Consider the following 17930-nt stretch of genomic DNA (forward strand, 5'->3'; position numbering starts at 1 on the left):
TAATCGGTCCTACAAAAATTTAACCCATAAAACATGAAAGGAAACACAATCTTTATTGCTGAACATTCACCAAAGATACTTCTCTTCTTAAGCATCAGAAACAGAAGACATGTTATATTTTACAAAGGTCTGGTACAAAGTAGTTGCTGGTTTTGTTCTGCGATTGTTAGTTCTTGAAATTCACAAGAATGCAGCCTTCCAAATAGGCCGGCTGTGTTAAGTCATTCACCATGACTTTTCTTGAGAAAAATGAGAAAACTTGAGCAGCACCAACACCTGGTTACTTTTATAGTCATCTCTGAGACTTTGAAGGTGTCCCCGTCCATACTGAAGGGAGCCATGGGCAAAGATCTAATGCACTTCAGGTGTAGTATATGACATAACCAGATAAACAGTGCTATAGACATGTAGATGGCAACGAACAGAGCCTTCTTCTTGGCCTCCATGTGCAGTTAAGCTTGTATAGCCACGTCCGATTTCCCCACCGCAAAAAATTCCTGCCAGGGGAACCCCAGGAAAGTTCTCCAAGAAGGGGGAGCTGTCAACATTAAGGAATGGAGGCCTGTCAACATTAAGGTGCCTAAAAAATGAGTCCCCACGGCCACAGCAAGAAAAGATAAAACCTCCAAAAATTTCCTTCTTATCAGTGGCATTAATACCAGCACTTGTGCTGTGGGAGCTTTTCGTATCCCATTCCAACTTCAAATTTCTAAGGGTTGAGGAGACATTCCTGCATGATGGTAATGCAGTTTTGGGATCTGAAAGGTAAAACTGGAAATAGTCACCAGTTCTGATACCGACACCATCAACATAAAGGTACTCCTCATCTCCTCTGTTCAGACAAATCTAATTCATTATTTCAATTAAAATGAAAAAGAAAGGAAATGTAGGGAGAAAAACCAATGTGTGCAAAATGCAATCCTTGCCTCAGTTTTATTTGTTGAATTTGTTGAATGTGTGCTTAAAAAAAAAGTCGAAACAACAATTCTACTAAACTTTTACCTTTGAAGTATAAAAAATAGTTCTCATGGATCACTGTGGTTGGCCATACACAGGAATGAGAACAAGAATAGTGAGTTTTTCCTGATAAATGGATAAATGGCCCTATTTATCATTTATCTTAGAAAGGGTGATTAAATCCTGAAGACAGATCTATTGGACTAGCAGTCTAGGTAAGAAAGCTGTTTTCTTCTTTTGCTCAATCAAATAAATTATCCTATTAGTATCAAAACTGATATAACGCCTGGTTGTTAAAACCAGGAGAAGAAAAAACATCATGCAGACACGCCCTAAGGCGGACGGTCATTTAGCATCATCAAACATGAAAGCATTAATCTTGTTAAAGCCAAGATCAGATATAGGCTCAATTGGCCGATCATCTCCCTCCATATTATGGGACAAAAGCTTGAAGGTTCTCAGCTAAATTCATCAAACATTGTAGTTAAAGAAAGCTGGTTAACTCAGATACTAATAGCCCAGATGAAGCATTAACTAACTGTATTTCTTATTGACTTGTATCCAAGTGAAACTATCAACTTATCCAGAAGCAAATGCTCTTATTACAATTTTAAAGAAGAAAAATTGGCTCACTAGTGATTTGTAAACAAATCCTAAGCATCATACTGCAGAAACTATAACAAAGGGCCCCAAAAATCACTCCTTATCTAAGATGTTTCAGCAAGTTCATCTGTAATCTATCTATGAACACAGCAAAAGGGTTTTTGAGAGCAGGAAGGGTGCAGGGTATGGAGGGAGAAAAGGTATAGAACAAGAGAGTTTGCTAGCTATATATGACAATATCTAACCTGTTTGTATGTGCACAAATCTGGGCATGAAACCCATGCAATGCATGTTGTATGACTCTGTATGTGAAACCAAACAAAAACAGGAACAATGTTTCATATCTTACCCTACAACTCCATGTAGTGCCAAGGATGTCATCAACCTTGGCTTATCTGAGCCAACAGAACAATTCCGTAGTCTTGTAACTCCAATGTAGAGATCTACGCGTTCCGTATGATTTTCCATCTGCCACATTTTTTTCACTTTAGAAAGTTTCAGAGTATGGAAGAATTATAAAGAAAAATCAGAGCTCCTAAGCACATGGATCTTTTTCATACAATATCAGTGTAATGGATCAAAACTTCAGTACGAAAGGGAGAAGGCTTCAAGATGAAAGATCAATTAAGAGCACAAAAAGTGTTTCAGTGAACAGGCGTTCACACTGCATTGTCATATTTTAAATCTATGCAAACTGATTTGCACAAAGCTCATGCTGTCTTATATTTACTCTGAAGTGCGCAAAGGTACCTCATTATTGATATGATCCAGTATATGTTGACCATCAAGAACCTCCTGCTGTCCTTCTCTTTTGGCAGTGAGCCAAGTAACACTTTCAGAGTTTCTCACTTTAACAGAAGCTGCCTTAAACCTTGGTCCAATTGCTGTGACACCATTTGACAATGCAAAATGAAATTCAATGTCCCCCACACCTGAAAATTTAAGGCACAACAGCATTAGGCTACCAAAAAATGAAACATATAAAAACATTATGTGATATATTGCATGATTCGACACCAAGTCACCAACCATAGGATAATTAAACATTATATATTGTAGCCAATAACAGGAAGAACAAGAACAAGGCCTTAATGATAATAGTATGTAGAAATTGGGGAGGGAAGATTGAGTAAGAAGAAACAAGAAACCGCTTAATTTTGCTCCTAGAAAATAAGCTAGCAAAACTGATAAAAGGTGAATTCTGGAATTTATACAATTCTTGGTAACATTTTTCTTTAGAAAGGGACAGTGAGAACAAAAAAGGGGGGAAGGAAACCAGTGCCAAAATATGTCAGCTATAAATTCACAGCATAGGGACTTGAGAATGCCGGATACCCAAAGTGGTATAGCCTCATTGGCAAGGTAGTATGTACTAGTAGCGTGGGATCAGAAACTGTACATAGGCACTCACTAACATCAACAATTAACAAGCAATAAACAGTAAACAATAAAAGCTAGCAAGTTAAGAACTCCTCTAAAAAAGGTACCTAACTAAATCCTTACCCTCTAGGGTGACACATGAAGTCAAAATTTTACAGGGAAATTGGCTCCCACACTTAAAATAAATTAAAAGAAACCATTACATATGGTACAAAAAAAATTAAAAGAAACCATTACATATGGTACAAAAAAAATTAAAAGAAACCATTACATATGGTACAGACTTCCTTATGCACGTGCTTCCAAGCTCTAACTCTCCAAGAATGAATCTATTGCCATGAACAAAATGTTGCAAATGCAAATTCTTAACATAATAGGATTGACATGTAATACAATTAATACTGAGATTTCTTGGGGAATGAGATCAACTATCTTTACATAATAAACTTACAACAGAAAAATTATGCATGTTAGTGATTAAAACAGTTAATAAGTTTCATAAAACCATGAAAAACAAGAAATACATACATAAACAAAGGAACAATTACCATGGGCTTTGTCTCTATCTCTTGCAAATACAAGAGCAACAGCATCAGGAGAACATTTTAGACTACTGCTGACATTTCTTGAAACATCACCACTTTTATATACAAATTGACCTCTCTCATCACCCACAATGATGGTCTCCATAGACATAGCATAATCTGAAATGGACATCATATTAGAGACAATAATAAACCATGCACAAATTTTCTGAATAATAATGAGAAGTGGTAAAATGGAGCTAGGAGTAATATGAAAACCTCCTAGGTCACATCATAGGGAGCTGGGAAGAGGTGAGGTGGTATTAGAATGGAGATATGTATGACTGATCTGACATTTATATGTTCCATTTTATCTGTTGATCAAAAGGCACAATGTACTACATGCAGGTGTCCTGCCTCCTTTTAGGCCCATGTTTGAGCTGCTGAAACTAGAATATATATGAGCAATCATTATGAATATTAATTCAAAGCAAATGACAGGCCAGAGCTTTTCATATATTTTCTTCACGGTATTTTTTGCCATTTCAATTTCAAAAAGGATAAAGTTTTCACTAAGCCAGAAAGAAACAACAGGTACATTTGAGTGGATTCTTTTGAATTTCTGATGCACAAACGGTTTCAATAGTTACTTCCCCTTTGCTCCTCATCTTTTCAAGTTATCAAATGGAGGAACAGTTTTGCTCCACTGAAAGCAAAATGAAAATAAAAGTAGGGGAAAAGAAAAAAGGCTCACCTAACTTTTCAATGATAGGTTTCTGGTCCACATCTGCGTCCTACAAAATCACAGTGCTGCATGTCAAAAATGCAACCAAGTAAAAAATCTAACTTGAGGAGATAATGGATACACAAGGAACAGGGAAACTTAACTCCAATCATTATAATAGCAAGTGGCGACGTGCAACCCGACATAGAGGATGTGTAACTCTTAATATCCATCACAAACTTGTCGATCATTGACCCTTGAGGAGTCTGACATATTAGCAAAGTTCTCCATGTTAATTTTCTTTTAATGAATCCAAACTAACAAACAAGTTCAAAAAGTTCCAGCAACATTCACCATTCAAGATTGAATATTTATTAGCAATTGTGTGATAATACTACTATTCTAATAGCAGAAAAAAATTTCACCTTTTTCTGTTGCAAAAGAGGGATAGCTTCGACTTTAAGTCCCGGAACATATCCAACATTCAAGACGATGCCAGTATATGTAGAAACTTCATCATCAACATTACCATTAGTCCACTTGACCTGCCATTTTTTTATTAATACCGAATTAAAAAAAAACTATTAATTTAAACATAATAAAGGACAGAAAAGTACTTAAAATCAGAATGAAAACCTCTCTAAATTCATGAGTAAGGGCATCTCGGCCGAAAATTCCGCTAACAGAAGATAAAATAATCGGAGTTCTTGATCCCAATTTCTCTACCATCTGCCCAAACAAACACAAAAAAAAAATAAAGAGAAAAACTTTAAAGCAAAAAAGCAAGAAAAGAAAAAGGTTAAGTTCTTTGAATTCATACGAATTGGAGAACATCTTTGAAGTGAAATCCAGGACCAACACTGGCCATAGCAAAATGGGGTCGAATTGGCTCCGACATAACCTTACCAAAAACCTCTTGTAAAGCAACCTATTAAAATTTTGAAAAAGAAAGAATCAGCAAGAACAATAAGAAGAAAATTTTCCTTTTTTTTTCTTCTGAAATGGGAGTCAAATAAAAAAGGAGAGAGATATACGCGAGGAGAAGGGTTGAGGGAGATAGCCGAGGAGAGCTTAGGGCGAGAGAGGACGCGGTTGCAAGCAGCGTTCCACGCCTTGGAGACGCAAGCAGCGGAAGCGAAGGAGGCGGCGGGTAGCCTTGAGAGTATGTTTTGAAGGAGATCGTGGTTCATTAGACAAAACCCTTTGCTTTCTTTCTTGTTGGTTGTTGAAGGTGATGCAGATGATCGCTTCTTATTCTCCATTGAAGGGGTTAAGTGAAGACTAACTCTGAAGAAGTAACCAAATGTTTCTCCTGCTTTGGGCTTGACTCCATTTCGTCCTATATACGTCGGCACTTGGAAATTCGTTGCTCCGTAAAATGCACGGTTTTCCTTTCTCTAATTTTTTCCCCCTAAAATCCAAGAAAGGCTTTTTTATTATTATTTTCCTTTTTTTTTTGACTTATAAAGAGAGGAAAAAGTGTTTCCAACTAAAATAGTAAATACTCTCTTTGTTATTTTTTTCTCTCTTTAGCTTTTGATATATTTTATATTAAAATTTTTAATAAAAATTATAATATAAATATTCAATACTTTTTCATACAGAAAATAAAAAAAATATTGTGAAAAATAAATTTGTAATATAGAAAAAGTAAGAGTTATTATATATCCNTTATATATATATATTATATATATATATATATATATATATAATAAAGAAAACTTCATTTAGTAATACCCCAACAAAGGATGGACAAAGAAACAAGGATCCAGGGAGTAATTTTTAAAAAAAATTAAGAATTAAAATATTTTTATAAAACAAAAATACATTTTACTAGTATTATAAAACTTTTTATTTTAGTATTAATATTTTTTAATAAATTATATTTTTGTTTTTAAGTTAAGTCTATATATAAACTCACATTATTCTTTTCCAAATACAGTAGTCTCTGTATTAAAAAAAAATGGAAAATCATGCAGTAGTTTCACAAATGGTTCTAAACAATTTGGAGTCGAATGTTTAGTTTCTGATAAAATAAATGGAACATTGCCTTTTCAAACAACATTTCCTAGTACTTTTTCTTCCAATAAGAACAAAACGGAGCTGTTGACGGTCTAAAACACTCAAAATTTGGCTCAACGGCCTGGAAAACGAGCAACTATTACAGAAAACAAGAGTCAAACTCCAGATGAGTTGCATACAGGCATTATTACAAGGCGAAGCTGTCTAATTATTCAATGATCTGCCGATGGTGTAACAAATGACAACACCAAAAAAACTGTGGTGCAAACATGCAGGGAGCAACGAGCTGGGCTTTCTCCTTTTGCTTGCTGCCACATTGAAGTTGAGGAGCCTGTCGAGTCACGGCCAATTTCCCTGTTACAGACCACTCCTGCCAGTGGAGCACCAGGGAAGTTACTGTAGAATGGGAAGCTGTCAAAATATGATTCACCACGGTAATGGCAAGAGAACATCAAGCCTCCAAAGACTTCGCCATTGCTACCACCACCACCAGCAGCAGCATCCCTGATGGAGTAGCGGGTTTTGGAACTCGAAGCTGCCTTCAGAACTTTGAGGTTTTCAAAGGCATTAAGGCAGGATGATGATGCAGTGTCCGAGTCCGAATGGTAGAACAGGAATGTATCTCCAGGTCTTATGCCAACACCATCAACAACTAAATACTCTTCATCTCCCCTGTGGATAACGAGAACTTGCAATCAATTCTTTTGCCTTTTGTAAGAAGTATGGGCAAATAAGTGGGAAGCAAAAGGAGGCAAAGGGGATAAAAGATACAAAACTTTGAATGTTTAACCAGGCTTGATTATATTTAAAGCCAAAAATGCAGTTAAATTTTACCCAACAATCAATTTACTTAAACCTATTTTTTGTTAGTTTCCTTAATATTTGGTCAGAATCAAAAGCAAATACAAAGGGATAAAAACTTTTACCAATCTTACCCTAAAACTTCATAAAAGGCCAAGTATGTTCTTAGTTCCAATTTCTCCGGCTCGATGGAGGATGGTCTTTTCTGAATGACCCCAATGTACAAATCAGTAGACTCATCATCCATCTGCAACACATAAATATTCTCTTTGCTTATCAGGTACAGAAACAGCATTAAGATATGCAAAAATATCATAAGGGCAGCCTAATAAGCACTGAGAATTGGTTGTTTTATTCTAGTTTGTCTGGCAGAAGAAATAAGTAATTTAGAAACCCACGAAATATATTGGTGAGTTCTCAATTTTGATCAATATGATTACCTCATCACTAATATCATCCAAAAGCCTCTGGCTATCTAATATCTCATCGTAACCATTCATGCAGGCAGTGAGCCATGAACATTCTGAGCCTTTGGCTGTTACAGAAACTGCCCTGAGCTCAGGACCAAAGGGCATTACACCTGTTGACAATGTCACATGGAATCGAGTCTCTCCTATACCTGTTAATTCAAAAAAACCAGGAACATATATGACCAATAGGATCCATGTTTTTCACCAAAAATGATGGCATTTGGCAAGCTGAAAGAATACAACAAAGAGAGAGAGAGAGAGAGACAAAAATACATAAGAAAACTCTGTATCACACTAAATGAAAAGTAGAACCAAAATGAGCAAGCAAGCACGCGTAAAGGCCAGCATAATAATTATAATCTCAAGTACATTTTAGATTTTATAAAATATGGGATATCTTAAGCGTAGCATTTTTTGGTACATAAGAAGAAATACAAGGGAGGAGTGGGGATTGAACCTTGAACCTCAACCCACCTAAGGAGAAATAAGAAAAAGCAGGCCAAGCCTGAGTTGTTGGTATCTTGAACATAATTGTTGCCTCAAAAAATAAAATGATGCAAACAAAACCAATTATTAGAGCAAGTGCAAGAAGCAGCATTAAGGTCCTTAGAAACTGAGAATGCAGAAGCTGAAAGCAAATAACAAATTTCCACTCTAAGCAAATGGATATGCTGTATGAATCTATGCATAGCACAAGAAACCATAAGAATTTGTTGGTTGGGCATAAATGATTTTACTTTCTTTCCCCCTGGTTTCCTCATTCCTTGTCACCATGAAAACAGATTCTTCTGGCATTTTATAATTTTTTTTTTGGTAATACAGTCAGGGGAATCCCTAGGCTTTACTTGGACCTAATCCCCTCACTAAACGATCTTAAGGGAGTACTCTCCCACATCAATTGGTGCATTGAAGATTTTAATCCCAAAGTGTTCTCCACAAGGATTGAACCCAAGAAAGGGGCTCCTCCCCTTACCAATTCAACTAACCTGTGTGGATATGTCATTTTATAGTTCAATGGCTGGAATATATTTTCACATTTCTAAAATAGCCTCCAAGCACCATTCACAGCAATGGCACTTGAAATTTTGCAAAGAAGTAAAAGACATTGCAGGGACAAATAGAAATGTTGATCTCAGGAAATATGGCCAATCTCCAAGTATTTATATACTATCATCATTCATTTTGGAAAGAAGCATTTCTATAAAGAATGTGAATATGTTCAGTGTATAACTGGGGATTTCAATCCATTAAAAGAAGTAAAAAAAATGAAGTACCATGAGGCTTATCTTTATCCCCTGCAAATACAAGAGCAACGGCATCAAAATAGTACAGATCAGTGATGGAACTTTGAGAATTACCACCACTTCTGAACAAGAAGCGGCAACTTGCATCCCCTACAATCACTGTTTCCTCAGGCATAGCACAATCTGACAAAAAACAAGAGGTTGCCAACAATGTTTAGCCTGTGCAAGCAATGCATTCCAATAAAATTGGTACAAGAAAAGAGAAGGCTCTTTCTCGAACACAATATCAAATTAAGCAATTCTGTAAACAAGAAACCATAAAAAATTGGGACACAACACACAAGTAAATACCACTTGATACTTAAACAAAGTCATTTCCTTTACTAGCATTACAACAAGGTAACGAGAAACCTCATCATCAATAGTAGAGTAATATATATGTCAAAAAGAGGACTTACCAATCTCCGCGAGAACAGGTGTCAGGTCAGTGTGTTGATCCTAAAATTAATCCATGCCAAGCATCAGTAATCCAACATGAAGAAGTAATAAAATAATTGGATTATTTGATTAAAATAATGAAAAGGCTCACTCACTCCAAACAGTATGATCCCAGCTGGAGCAATACAGCCAGAAACAGAAGCTGTATAATCCCTTATGTCCAGCATAAATTTGTCAATCATGGTAAATCGAGGCTCCTGGTATTAGTTGAAATCATTAAGTCAACATTTCTTTGAACAAACAAATTGCATTGAGAAAAAGAAAGATAAAAGGAGTCACAGGACTCTACGTATTCCCTCTAAAAACAATAAAGAACAATCACAAACATTATATGACATGCCCCATCTTTGGTAGAATTGCAAAATTCATGGCTTCATTTCCGCACTACATTCATTCAGAACATGAGAGATCCTGCCTTACCATGTTTGTTTGAGATGGCGCACTCATGTAGAATAGCATTATCACAATGAGAAGCACAACAAGAAATTTGATAAAGGTAGGAACATTACCCTCTTTGGTCGTAATAACGGGACAGTATCAACCTTTAGTCCAGGTAGAAATCCAACAATCAGAACAATTCCTCGGTTAAAATTGCTAGCAGCGTCAGATCCTTGAGAATTTGAATTATCCTCCTCAGGATCGAAGTTCCACCTGACCTGTAAGATAACTTCAGCTGAGGACTTTAACGTAGTCTAATGTTAGATGGTTTTAACTTAGGAATCAAACAAGAAAAAATAAACCTCTTTCATTGTATTAGTAAGAGCATCTCTGCCAATAATTCCAAATGTGGCATTGGTAATGACCGGTGTTCTGGAGCCCAGTTTTTCAGTGATCTGCATCATATCTCAAGTCAAACCAAAGACCCTTTATTTTTTTTCCTTATATTGGGGGTATGGGTGATTTATAAAAGGCTGCAAGATATATAAAAGCTAAATCCAAAAGCAAAGAGTTTTTTTTGGCATAAAATAAATAAAGATTCTAGCAAAGAGCCCATACAAGTTGATGCGCCTCTTCCAAGCTAAACTGCAAGCCAATAGAGGCAATGGCAAACTGTGGACGAATTGGAGAGGAGAGAACCTTCTCAAGAACCTCTTTCACAGCATCCTGTTAATTGGAAACCAATTAAACAAAACATACAAATTCATTTTCTTCCTCTTGGTTTCTTTAGAGCCAAGTGCCTGGGCTAGACTATATAAATTAACAAGCGTTTGATATTGGATTATTATGAATAGCAGTTGCTTTAACTTACAGGAAGAGAAGGGTTGAGAGAGAGTGCAGAGACAAGCTTCGGACGAGAAAGAACTCTATCGCAGACTTTGTTCCAGGATTTGCTAACGCAGGCAGCCGATGCGAAGGATAAAGCTGGCAACCTGGAGAGTATGTTTTGGAGAATATCATCGTTTACCGCAGCCAAACAACCCATTTTCTTGTTGTTGTTGTCGTTGGTCTTCAGTGTATCTGTTTGACTGTGTTTACTGCCATGAACGTACTTATAATGCAAAGTTCAGAGGCGTGAAACGACAGAAGCAGCGTCGTTTTATGTACTTGTGAAAAGGAGATAATGAGCAGGATTCTTTTCTTTTCCATAATCCTGAAGTGCTAAACCTGGCAATTAAAGCCATTTAAGGAGAAATGGATTCATTTCTTATTTGGATATGAAGTTTGGATTCTGTGGATTGATTGGTTCTTGTTTTTTGGTTATTTCTGTCACCTCAGCAGATCTTCTCTTCTTTTGCTTTAATTGAGTATCAGCATCCATAATTATTGCCATTACTTGTCTCTTTTTTAACATACGGCTGGTAATTCAACCAGGTTTTCTCTAGGCGTTTCGGCCCAAATTTTCTCTTTTATTTCTCAAGAATTAACCTCCATGAAATTATTACTGATTCTACAAACAAAGACGAACATAGACTACAAAATGAGTAGGGTTCAAAGTTGTAACTTCTTGGCCTCAATGATATAATGTATTTTGTTAAGAAACTTACAATAATGTTTGCCTTGACGTAGCAGGCAGTAACTATGGATGCAAGTCGATGACTCTATGCTTGAGTTTGATACAAGGCTTTTATTGGATTGAGTAAATTTATTTCACCCATTCAAAGAAAAGAAAGCAGGTAGAACCTGCTAGAAGAAGAACCCAGCTGTCCAATTTACACTATAAATGAGATTAAACTCATCAAACAAGTTTACAAATTGCTGAAATGGAATTGCAAATGATGGTCAAGGATGCTGAAATGGAAATGCTCCTGTTAAGGCATTCTGCAACAACCATTAGTCATTGTTCTGATTTCAGCATCTATTAACCTTTTTTTGTGTGCTTGTGCTGATATTTTGAGGAAGCAACCAGGAATCTAATTGGCTTTTGCACCTGTAGGACTCTACATGTGAAGATTAACACTTTGTAATTGGTATATGATATATAATCGTATTTTACTCTTATTTCACTCGAGAGTGAATCAAACACATATTAATGGCTTGTGAACCCCAGTGTGAATCTATTACGTAAAAGCTGCAAATGGATTGAGATTCTTCTATTTGTAAGGATCATTAACAGGAAGAACGGAGTAATTTCCCATGAAAATTCATGGCCTAGAAACAAGCAAGCTGTGACGTTATGGAAATGCCGAGGCATAGTTTATATTATATGTCACCAAATAAATGTCCACCATTAGCCATTTTGCTGCGTTGTTAGGCCACTTACCCACACCAAAACTTAAAAATAGATAAATAAACCCTACTCGAGAGCCAAATGAACATAAATAAGAACAGGGAACACTGAATTTCACCCCGAAAGAAAATGAGATGAGGAATACTAAATCCAAACCTGGAAAAAAAGGAAACTTGAGCTTCAGCTTCAAAAGTCCTAGCACAATCACGACATTGCAACAAAAAAAGCAGTTATATTGAATTCAATATACAAACATTCTAGGTTTGGCACTCAGGGTTCAACAAAAGAACCCATGTTTATTGTGCACTGAAGGTTTCAAAATTCCTACTGCCAATGAAAGGGAAGAGTTTGAGGGGCTTCATTGCCAGAGGATCCACCAGAACCCATGTGAAACATTCCTGGGCAATGGACCGCCGTGTCCCTGCCATTGGCAACAACAACTGAATCCATGGGCTCTATAATGTGGTTCTGTAGGCTTGGACCTAAGGGCTGCACCAAGGGAAATGAGCGAGGCTGCACCATGCTACTCAAACTGATCCCAGATGTCTGTGTCTGCGGAGATGACAGAAGAGAGAGAGCACAATCTGAATCTTGAACTGGAGTTGTTGACCTGTCACAGAACATAGTGTGGCTGCCCCCACTGCCTTCTGAGAAAGGCGTAGCCCTGAGAAGCGGCTGGCAGACAGAAGCTTCTGGAAGTGTTTGATTCTGGGGAGTGTTATTTTCACCTTGCAAGAACATGAATTGCTTCCCTCCTCTGTAGTTGCTCGAAGAGGATCCAAGAACAAGATTTCGTTTCTCTGGTGAGTGTAACTGTTGCTGCTGGTTAAGATGCCTAGAATCTGTCTCAGAATTGGTAACTCCAGGCCAAGTAGGTTTCACCACAGTGGTGGATGGATATACTTGCAAATTAGAGAATGGCGACATCTGGGTACCTGAAATGTAGAATATATATTGATTCAAAAATCTTATTACTTGTAAATTTCAGAAGAGATTGCTCTTATGGTGCATTTTAAGTTGCTACCTTCTAGACCAATCACCAAACTATTAACAGGAAACAAGGGATTTTAATATAAATCCTTATAAAAGTCACAAGCAGCTTAGCATTTATAACCATTAGGACCCAGAAGTGTGTCGATGCAAATAAGTCAGGAGGACAAAATATTGTGAAGTTATAAAAGTTTCTACAATCTATTCCTAAGGCATGGCTGCTCTCCGGCATTTAGGAGTGCTTTACATAAGCTTCATGGAGATTAAAATAGAACTACTCAAGATCAAGCCATGAAATAGACTATGTCCTTACAATCAATTATCAAAAGTGAGCAGGTGGAAAATAGACTGCTATAATTTACTCTGGTTGCCACTAGACTGTTCTAATGTTACTTTTAACAAAGAAAATCAATGAAACCTCAGTGAGCTGATTCATAAAGTGAACATTTAAAGGATCTCTATCCTAATTTTGTGCGAGTAATTACTTGAATTCAGTCATACTTAAAAACACTGAAACTAATTTCAGTCAAACAACATAGGCACAGCTGACCTTGGTAATTGGAAAAATAGCTCCCAGAACGTGAGAGGGGATCTGGCTGAGGCTTCCTTCGCCTCCGGTTGTGTCCATCAAGACGTTTCCTGCAGCTTCTCTTTCCTTCATCGAACTCCTCCAGTGAGTGAAACCTTCAAAAAGAGTGAGGTGACTGTTGAGGAATTCAGGAAATTGCAAAGGTCCACACCTCAAAAGAATGGAATTGAAATGCTGGTAATTAATTTGAGGAACTGATTACATTGGTTGATATTTCAGACCATAATACATACATGAGAAGAAAACAATACTAAACATGATCCAAACTAGATATAGTTATTAGCATTGAGTTAATGATGAAGTAAGCAAAGAATCTATTGCCCGCTAGCACTGCCTTTATTCATAGGTATAAGTAGCAGATATCTCTATGAGAATGAGATTACCCCATTTGTTGAATAAAGCATCTATAATGGTAAAGAGTTAAAGAAAAGAAATTGATTCAAAACAAAGACGGACTTTAAGGACATATGACAGTGCTTACAAAGAAGAGGACCACCAAATCGAAAAGAAAATGGTGGGGGACAGGGGTGGAGAAAACTCAGCCTAGAAACAATAGTTAAACATTTTCTTTTCAGACAAAGAAAGATTCAGGTTAACTTTTAGCTCACAATGGCGACCATTCTTCCAGAGAACTCTTTTCTTTTCTTGAAACACAGGAACCCCTTGCAGTGAAGCTCTCACTCAACATGAAAATCACAATTTGGCGTTACAATGAAACAATTGATGGTAAAGCAATTTTCTTAAAGTCACGCATTTCACCTCGCCCCTATATTAAGTATTACACTCAAATCACAAAATCCCATCAGAATCTTATCACTTAAAATTATGCCAAACATACGCAAAGCCAAAGTTCCTCGCAGAAGCAGCCACTCAAAAATATTGACCAGCAAAGCAAAAGTAACCACAAAGAAGGAAATATGCAACTGAGAGAAGGAATCAGATCACATTTCACCAGAGCAACACAAATTTTTTGTACAAAATTCAAGTAATCAAGAAATTCAAAACCAGAATAGATGAAGTACCTGCTGCATTGTTGACAGAACCGTTGCTTCTGGCCATTAATCATAACCTGTGGAGTCTTGGAGTGAAGCTCACACACCTTATGGCGCCTATGGTAGTCCCTACAACTGCTAAGGTCTGAATTGCACCCATCAACAAGGCAGGAAACCTGATGAGTTCCATTATTAGTTGCTCGAGCCCTCTTGGAAGGTGAAGACTCCATCTTTAACTCTCCTGGTTCCTTCCATTTATTCATTGACTCTTCTCCAGAATTTCCTACCTGACCAAGCTTCAAATCAACTGAGAAATCCCCTTCATTCCTAGGAACTCCATAGCTGCTTGATCCATTGGCAACATCTATGGTTGGTTCAGCTTCGTTAACAAGTTCAGTCAAATCCCAAGAAGTAGCTTTCAAGTTCCAGTCCATAAAATCTTTCACTCAATCAATCTCTTTTTTTAGATTTATTCTTCTGCACACCTTATTAGTTATCACCCCCAGTAACTTCAACTTCTTGTCACTGTTTATGCCTCATCTAGGAAACTATTTCACAATTATATAAGAAAAAAATAATCAACAGTGCTGTAGAAATTAGCTTATTAAGGAAAAGAAATACAAAAAAGGGAAGAATCCAATCAAGAGTAAAATTTATCTTTGTGTGACATGAAGCTTCCAGATTCAAGATAAACAAGAATAAAAGGAGTAGCTACAGATAGATGTAAAAATAAAATGATAGAGAAAGAAATACATACATAAGCACGCCAAATACTACAACGGTTTTTTTTTTTCCTCTTTTTTAATGAAGAGAGAGCCAAAAAGACATAAGAAAGCAAGAAATTATATCAGAAAGTCATATTTTTATATTGAAGTAAAGGATGGGATGTTAGCAACAAATATTGTTCCAAGAAGATTGGAAGCAAAAAAAATGAGAAAGGTACTAGCAAAGAAGCAAAGAAATAATAAACAAATAAACAGATGAGAAAGATGCAAGAGAGGGTACTTACAGGCAGGCAAGAAGAGTTGTTGTTGTCTTTCCAGCAATTTATTCACTGACATGGACACCATTAAAAATCAATAAAGTAGGGTAACCAAAGAGCAAGAGGAAATCAGACACAAAAAGCAGAAAAAAGAAGTAAAGAAGAAAGATGAGGTGGGGTGCAGGTTAAAGAGAGATAAAAAAAAAAAAAAATCAGTTGCTGTACCTCATTAGCAGAAATGCCACCAGGGATCTTTTTTTAATAGTTGAGAAAATATAATGGATAATGTATTGAAAGGGGAAAAGAGGTTTTAGTCTCAGAGTTGAAGAAGTGAAGTGCTGCAATGAGAGGGCCGAAAAGAGAGTTAGATTTGTTTTGTTTTAAAAGTGCAGTTGTTATTTTAATATTTTCTCTTTTCCATATTTAGGGCTTGTTTGAAATATGTAATGTTGTTGAGGAAGGAGGGAGGGAGGGAGGGAGGGGATACTAGGGACAGCCTGTTTGTTCCTCTCAACTTTTGTAAACCAAGAAAAAGAAGTACAAGGATGGATGCTTAGGACAAAGCATGTGGCATTGTGTTTCACATTTCATGGCATGTTTTTGTTTTTGAGTTTTCTTTAGCTTTGAAACCTCAAGCCCACGCTCCTATGACAGAGGTTGGGACACAAGCAAGCATTCAGCAAACTTATATAAGCCTAAACCCTGGAAGCAACTTTCCCCTTTTACTGTAAAAATTCTTTTCTTGCTCTCCAGCGGAAACTCGATGATTAATCTGAAATTCTAAATGCAAGATTTTATGCATTGGCGCCTTTGCTTTCAGCCTCATCATTGATTTGCCTGGCAACCATAATCATCTTGATATGAGATTGGGGCCCTTAAGATGTCAATATGTGGCTGTCTGTAATTAAAACTAGATAGATACACATGAAAATGACTCTCCCTCTGCTGTTTGACTTGGCTCCATTTCGTCTAGCCGACACCATCCTCTTCACGCTTTGAAATGAAACCAAAATCCTCATCTAGGAATTCCTTGCTTCGAGACGTAATACTATTTTTATTCTGTTCAGAAATTTATGAAAGCATTTGTCAAATTATATCACCACCCACACCCACCGGCAGGAAATTAAGTAGACTCCTCTGCCAGAATTCTACTATTCACTAAGTACTATTCTTGTGGTACAATCAAAGCATCATGAAAATTTAAAGGCATTTTTAACTCAGTAAACTATATCTAGTCTTGGAACAAAAAGGCAGGTTGAAGAAGCTCGTAACTAAACTTGCAATAAAGGTTTGGCAGTAGGCAACCCATTTTCCTCCCCCCTGCCTGCCCTATCTACTGTGGTCCTTGCCCCTCCCCCCGCCCCCTCTTATCTTGTTGTGAAACTCAACTACTTTCTTAATATTATTTTTTTATTATTTATTTAATGTTTTAGACAAAACTATCACAATTGTACTTGAGAGTTCTTGGAAGTGATTCATGCTATCCCATTTTGAACTTGAGTGTTCCTTCAACTTTCCTAACAAATATGTACCATTGGATTAAGTGTTTCATATTATTTCAAGATTTGCTTCCTCCACTACTTACTATTACGATATAACATATTGATACACGAGTCCTTGATTCATCAACACTCTACTTCACAAGGTACTAAATTAAGGTTCTTAAATTTCGTATGACATACATGATTTTCTTGTTTGTAAATTTGTAGTTTAACAAAGAGATGGACTAGTCACAATTCACAAAACAATAGAAACATAAAATATTTGAGATAATTATAGTAGTATTTACCCTCATTAATACCAAGGAAACTAAAAATGATGTAATCGAGATCATTGACCGTTGGCCTTGGAACTTGGGGGTATGGAACCCCAATTCCTAATCTTGGAGCGTGAAAGGCACTGGAGATGGACTGCGCTTGTGATAGGGATGGATGGAACGATAAAAAGGCATTTAAACAATCTTTGAATGGGGTCCAATTTGAAAAATTTTGGGAGGGTTGCTGCTGCCGCTTGCAATTTGCATTGCAACCTTAACAAATAAAAAAGGGCATGACTCAATCACAGTCAGATAAAATAAAAACCCCAGTCGATTCAAGGGTGAAACAGTGAAATCCGGAGTGGGGAAGGGGGTGGGCGAGAGAGAGACACGCTGAGACAGGACTGTTAAATCACCTAACAACCAGAGTCAGTTTGGCAGCTGTCAAAAAGAAAAGGCGTGGGGTGGTGAAGGGGAAGGGAATTGATTTCTTCGTGGCTGAGTTCTGCTTCATCACGTGTCCTCTTCCTCACCAAGTCTATGCAAAGTGAAGTCCCACTAGGGCTCCCAAGCCAAGATCCTAGATTTTGTTGTCGGCGCCCTTTTGTTGCCTCCCCACCCCAGTTCTTTCTTTACCACTACTATTTAATTAAGTGTTAGTACTGTTTTTATTCCCTCTAAGTCTTAACTCCATAAAATGTTTAACCCATTTCATGCCCTATCACATGTT

The 17930-nt window shown here is 37.0% G+C and overlaps 3 protein-coding genes across 5 annotated transcripts; all 3 read right to left on the reverse strand.

Moving 5' to 3' along the window:
• Positions 35-5576, reverse strand: LOC18605124 (F-box/LRR-repeat protein At5g63520). 2 transcript variants are annotated; one of them, XM_007037949.2, is made up of 11 exons: positions 5223-5576; positions 5009-5116; positions 4825-4917; positions 4614-4733; positions 4353-4454; positions 4219-4258; positions 3489-3644; positions 2311-2492; positions 1910-2028; positions 660-832; positions 35-538 (listed from the first exon to the last, which is right to left on the reverse strand). In XM_007037949.2, exons 1-11 carry the CDS (start codon positions 5448-5450, stop codon positions 453-455), a joined length of 1407 nt encoding a protein of 468 aa, XP_007038011.2. In that variant the 5' UTR covers positions 5451-5576; the 3' UTR covers positions 35-452. The 2 variants fall into 2 exon arrangements, with proteins under 2 accessions (XP_007038011.2, XP_007038013.2); XM_007037951.2 differs by having other exon boundaries at positions 35-832; positions 5223-5574.
• LOC18605125 (F-box/LRR-repeat protein At5g63520) lies at positions 6207-10809 on the reverse strand. The gene is made up of 10 exons (XM_007037953.2): positions 10473-10809; positions 10220-10327; positions 9964-10056; positions 9733-9879; positions 9319-9420; positions 9184-9223; positions 8756-8908; positions 7452-7630; positions 7146-7258; positions 6207-6882 (listed from the first exon to the last, which is right to left on the reverse strand). Exons 1-10 carry the CDS (start codon positions 10644-10646, stop codon positions 6423-6425), a joined length of 1569 nt encoding a protein of 522 aa, XP_007038015.2. The 5' UTR covers positions 10647-10809; the 3' UTR covers positions 6207-6422.
• On the reverse strand, positions 11974-15804 carry LOC18605126 (squamosa promoter-binding-like protein 13A). 2 transcript variants are annotated; one of them, XM_018118341.1, is made up of 6 exons: positions 15670-15804; positions 15472-15516; positions 15220-15258; positions 14493-15010; positions 13432-13565; positions 11974-12826 (listed from the first exon to the last, which is right to left on the reverse strand). In XM_018118341.1, exons 4-6 carry the CDS (start codon positions 14894-14896, stop codon positions 12216-12218), a joined length of 1149 nt encoding a protein of 382 aa, XP_017973830.1. In that variant the 5' UTR covers positions 14897-15010; positions 15220-15258; positions 15472-15516; positions 15670-15804; the 3' UTR covers positions 11974-12215. The 2 variants fall into 2 exon arrangements, with proteins under 2 accessions (XP_017973830.1, XP_007038017.2); XM_007037955.2 differs by lacking the exon at positions 15220-15258.

The sequence above is a fragment of the Theobroma cacao genome, chromosome 3 (assembly GCF_000208745.1).
Source record: "Theobroma cacao cultivar B97-61/B2 chromosome 3, Criollo_cocoa_genome_V2, whole genome shotgun sequence".
NCBI classification, from domain to species: Eukaryota; Viridiplantae; Streptophyta; class Magnoliopsida; order Malvales; family Malvaceae; genus Theobroma; species Theobroma cacao.

What these genes read in the sequence shown, in the direction of transcription:
- LOC18605124 (XM_007037951.2), bottom strand. Translation starts at nt 5,450, where the DNA reads ATGGAGAATAAGAAGCGATCATCTGCATCACCTTCAACAACCAACAAG. An exon ending in CTCTTTTGCAACAGAAAAAG is followed by an intron (nt 4,455 to 4,613) that starts GTGAAATTTTTT and finishes CTAATATGTCAG; the next exon opens with ACTCCTCAAGGGTCAATGAT. An exon ending in TGGATCATATCAATAATGAG is followed by an intron (nt 2,029 to 2,310) that starts GTACCTTTGCGC and finishes AAAATGTGGCAG; the next exon opens with ATGGAAAATCATACGGAACG.
- LOC18605125 (XM_007037953.2), bottom strand. Translation starts at nt 10,646, where the DNA reads ATGGGTTGTTTGGCTGCGGTAAACGATGATATTCTCCAAAACATACTC. An exon ending in CTCTCAACCCTTCTCTTCCT is followed by an intron (nt 10,328 to 10,472) that starts GTAAGTTAAAGC and finishes TCCAATTAACAG; the next exon opens with GATGCTGTGAAAGAGGTTCT. An exon ending in CGTTATTACGACCAAAGAGG is followed by an intron (nt 9,421 to 9,732) that starts GTAATGTTCCTA and finishes AACTAATACCAG; the next exon opens with GAGCCTCGATTTACCATGAT.
- LOC18605126 (XM_007037955.2), bottom strand. Translation starts at nt 14,896, where the DNA reads ATGGACTGGAACTTGAAAGCTACTTCTTGGGATTTGACTGAACTTGTT. An exon ending in TTCTGTCAACAATGCAGCAG is followed by an intron (nt 13,566 to 14,492) that starts GTACTTCATCTA and finishes CTCTTTTTGAAG; the next exon opens with GTTTCACTCACTGGAGGAGT. An exon ending in CTATTTTTCCAATTACCAAG is followed by an intron (nt 12,827 to 13,431) that starts GTCAGCTGTGCC and finishes TCTACATTTCAG; the next exon opens with GTACCCAGATGTCGCCATTC.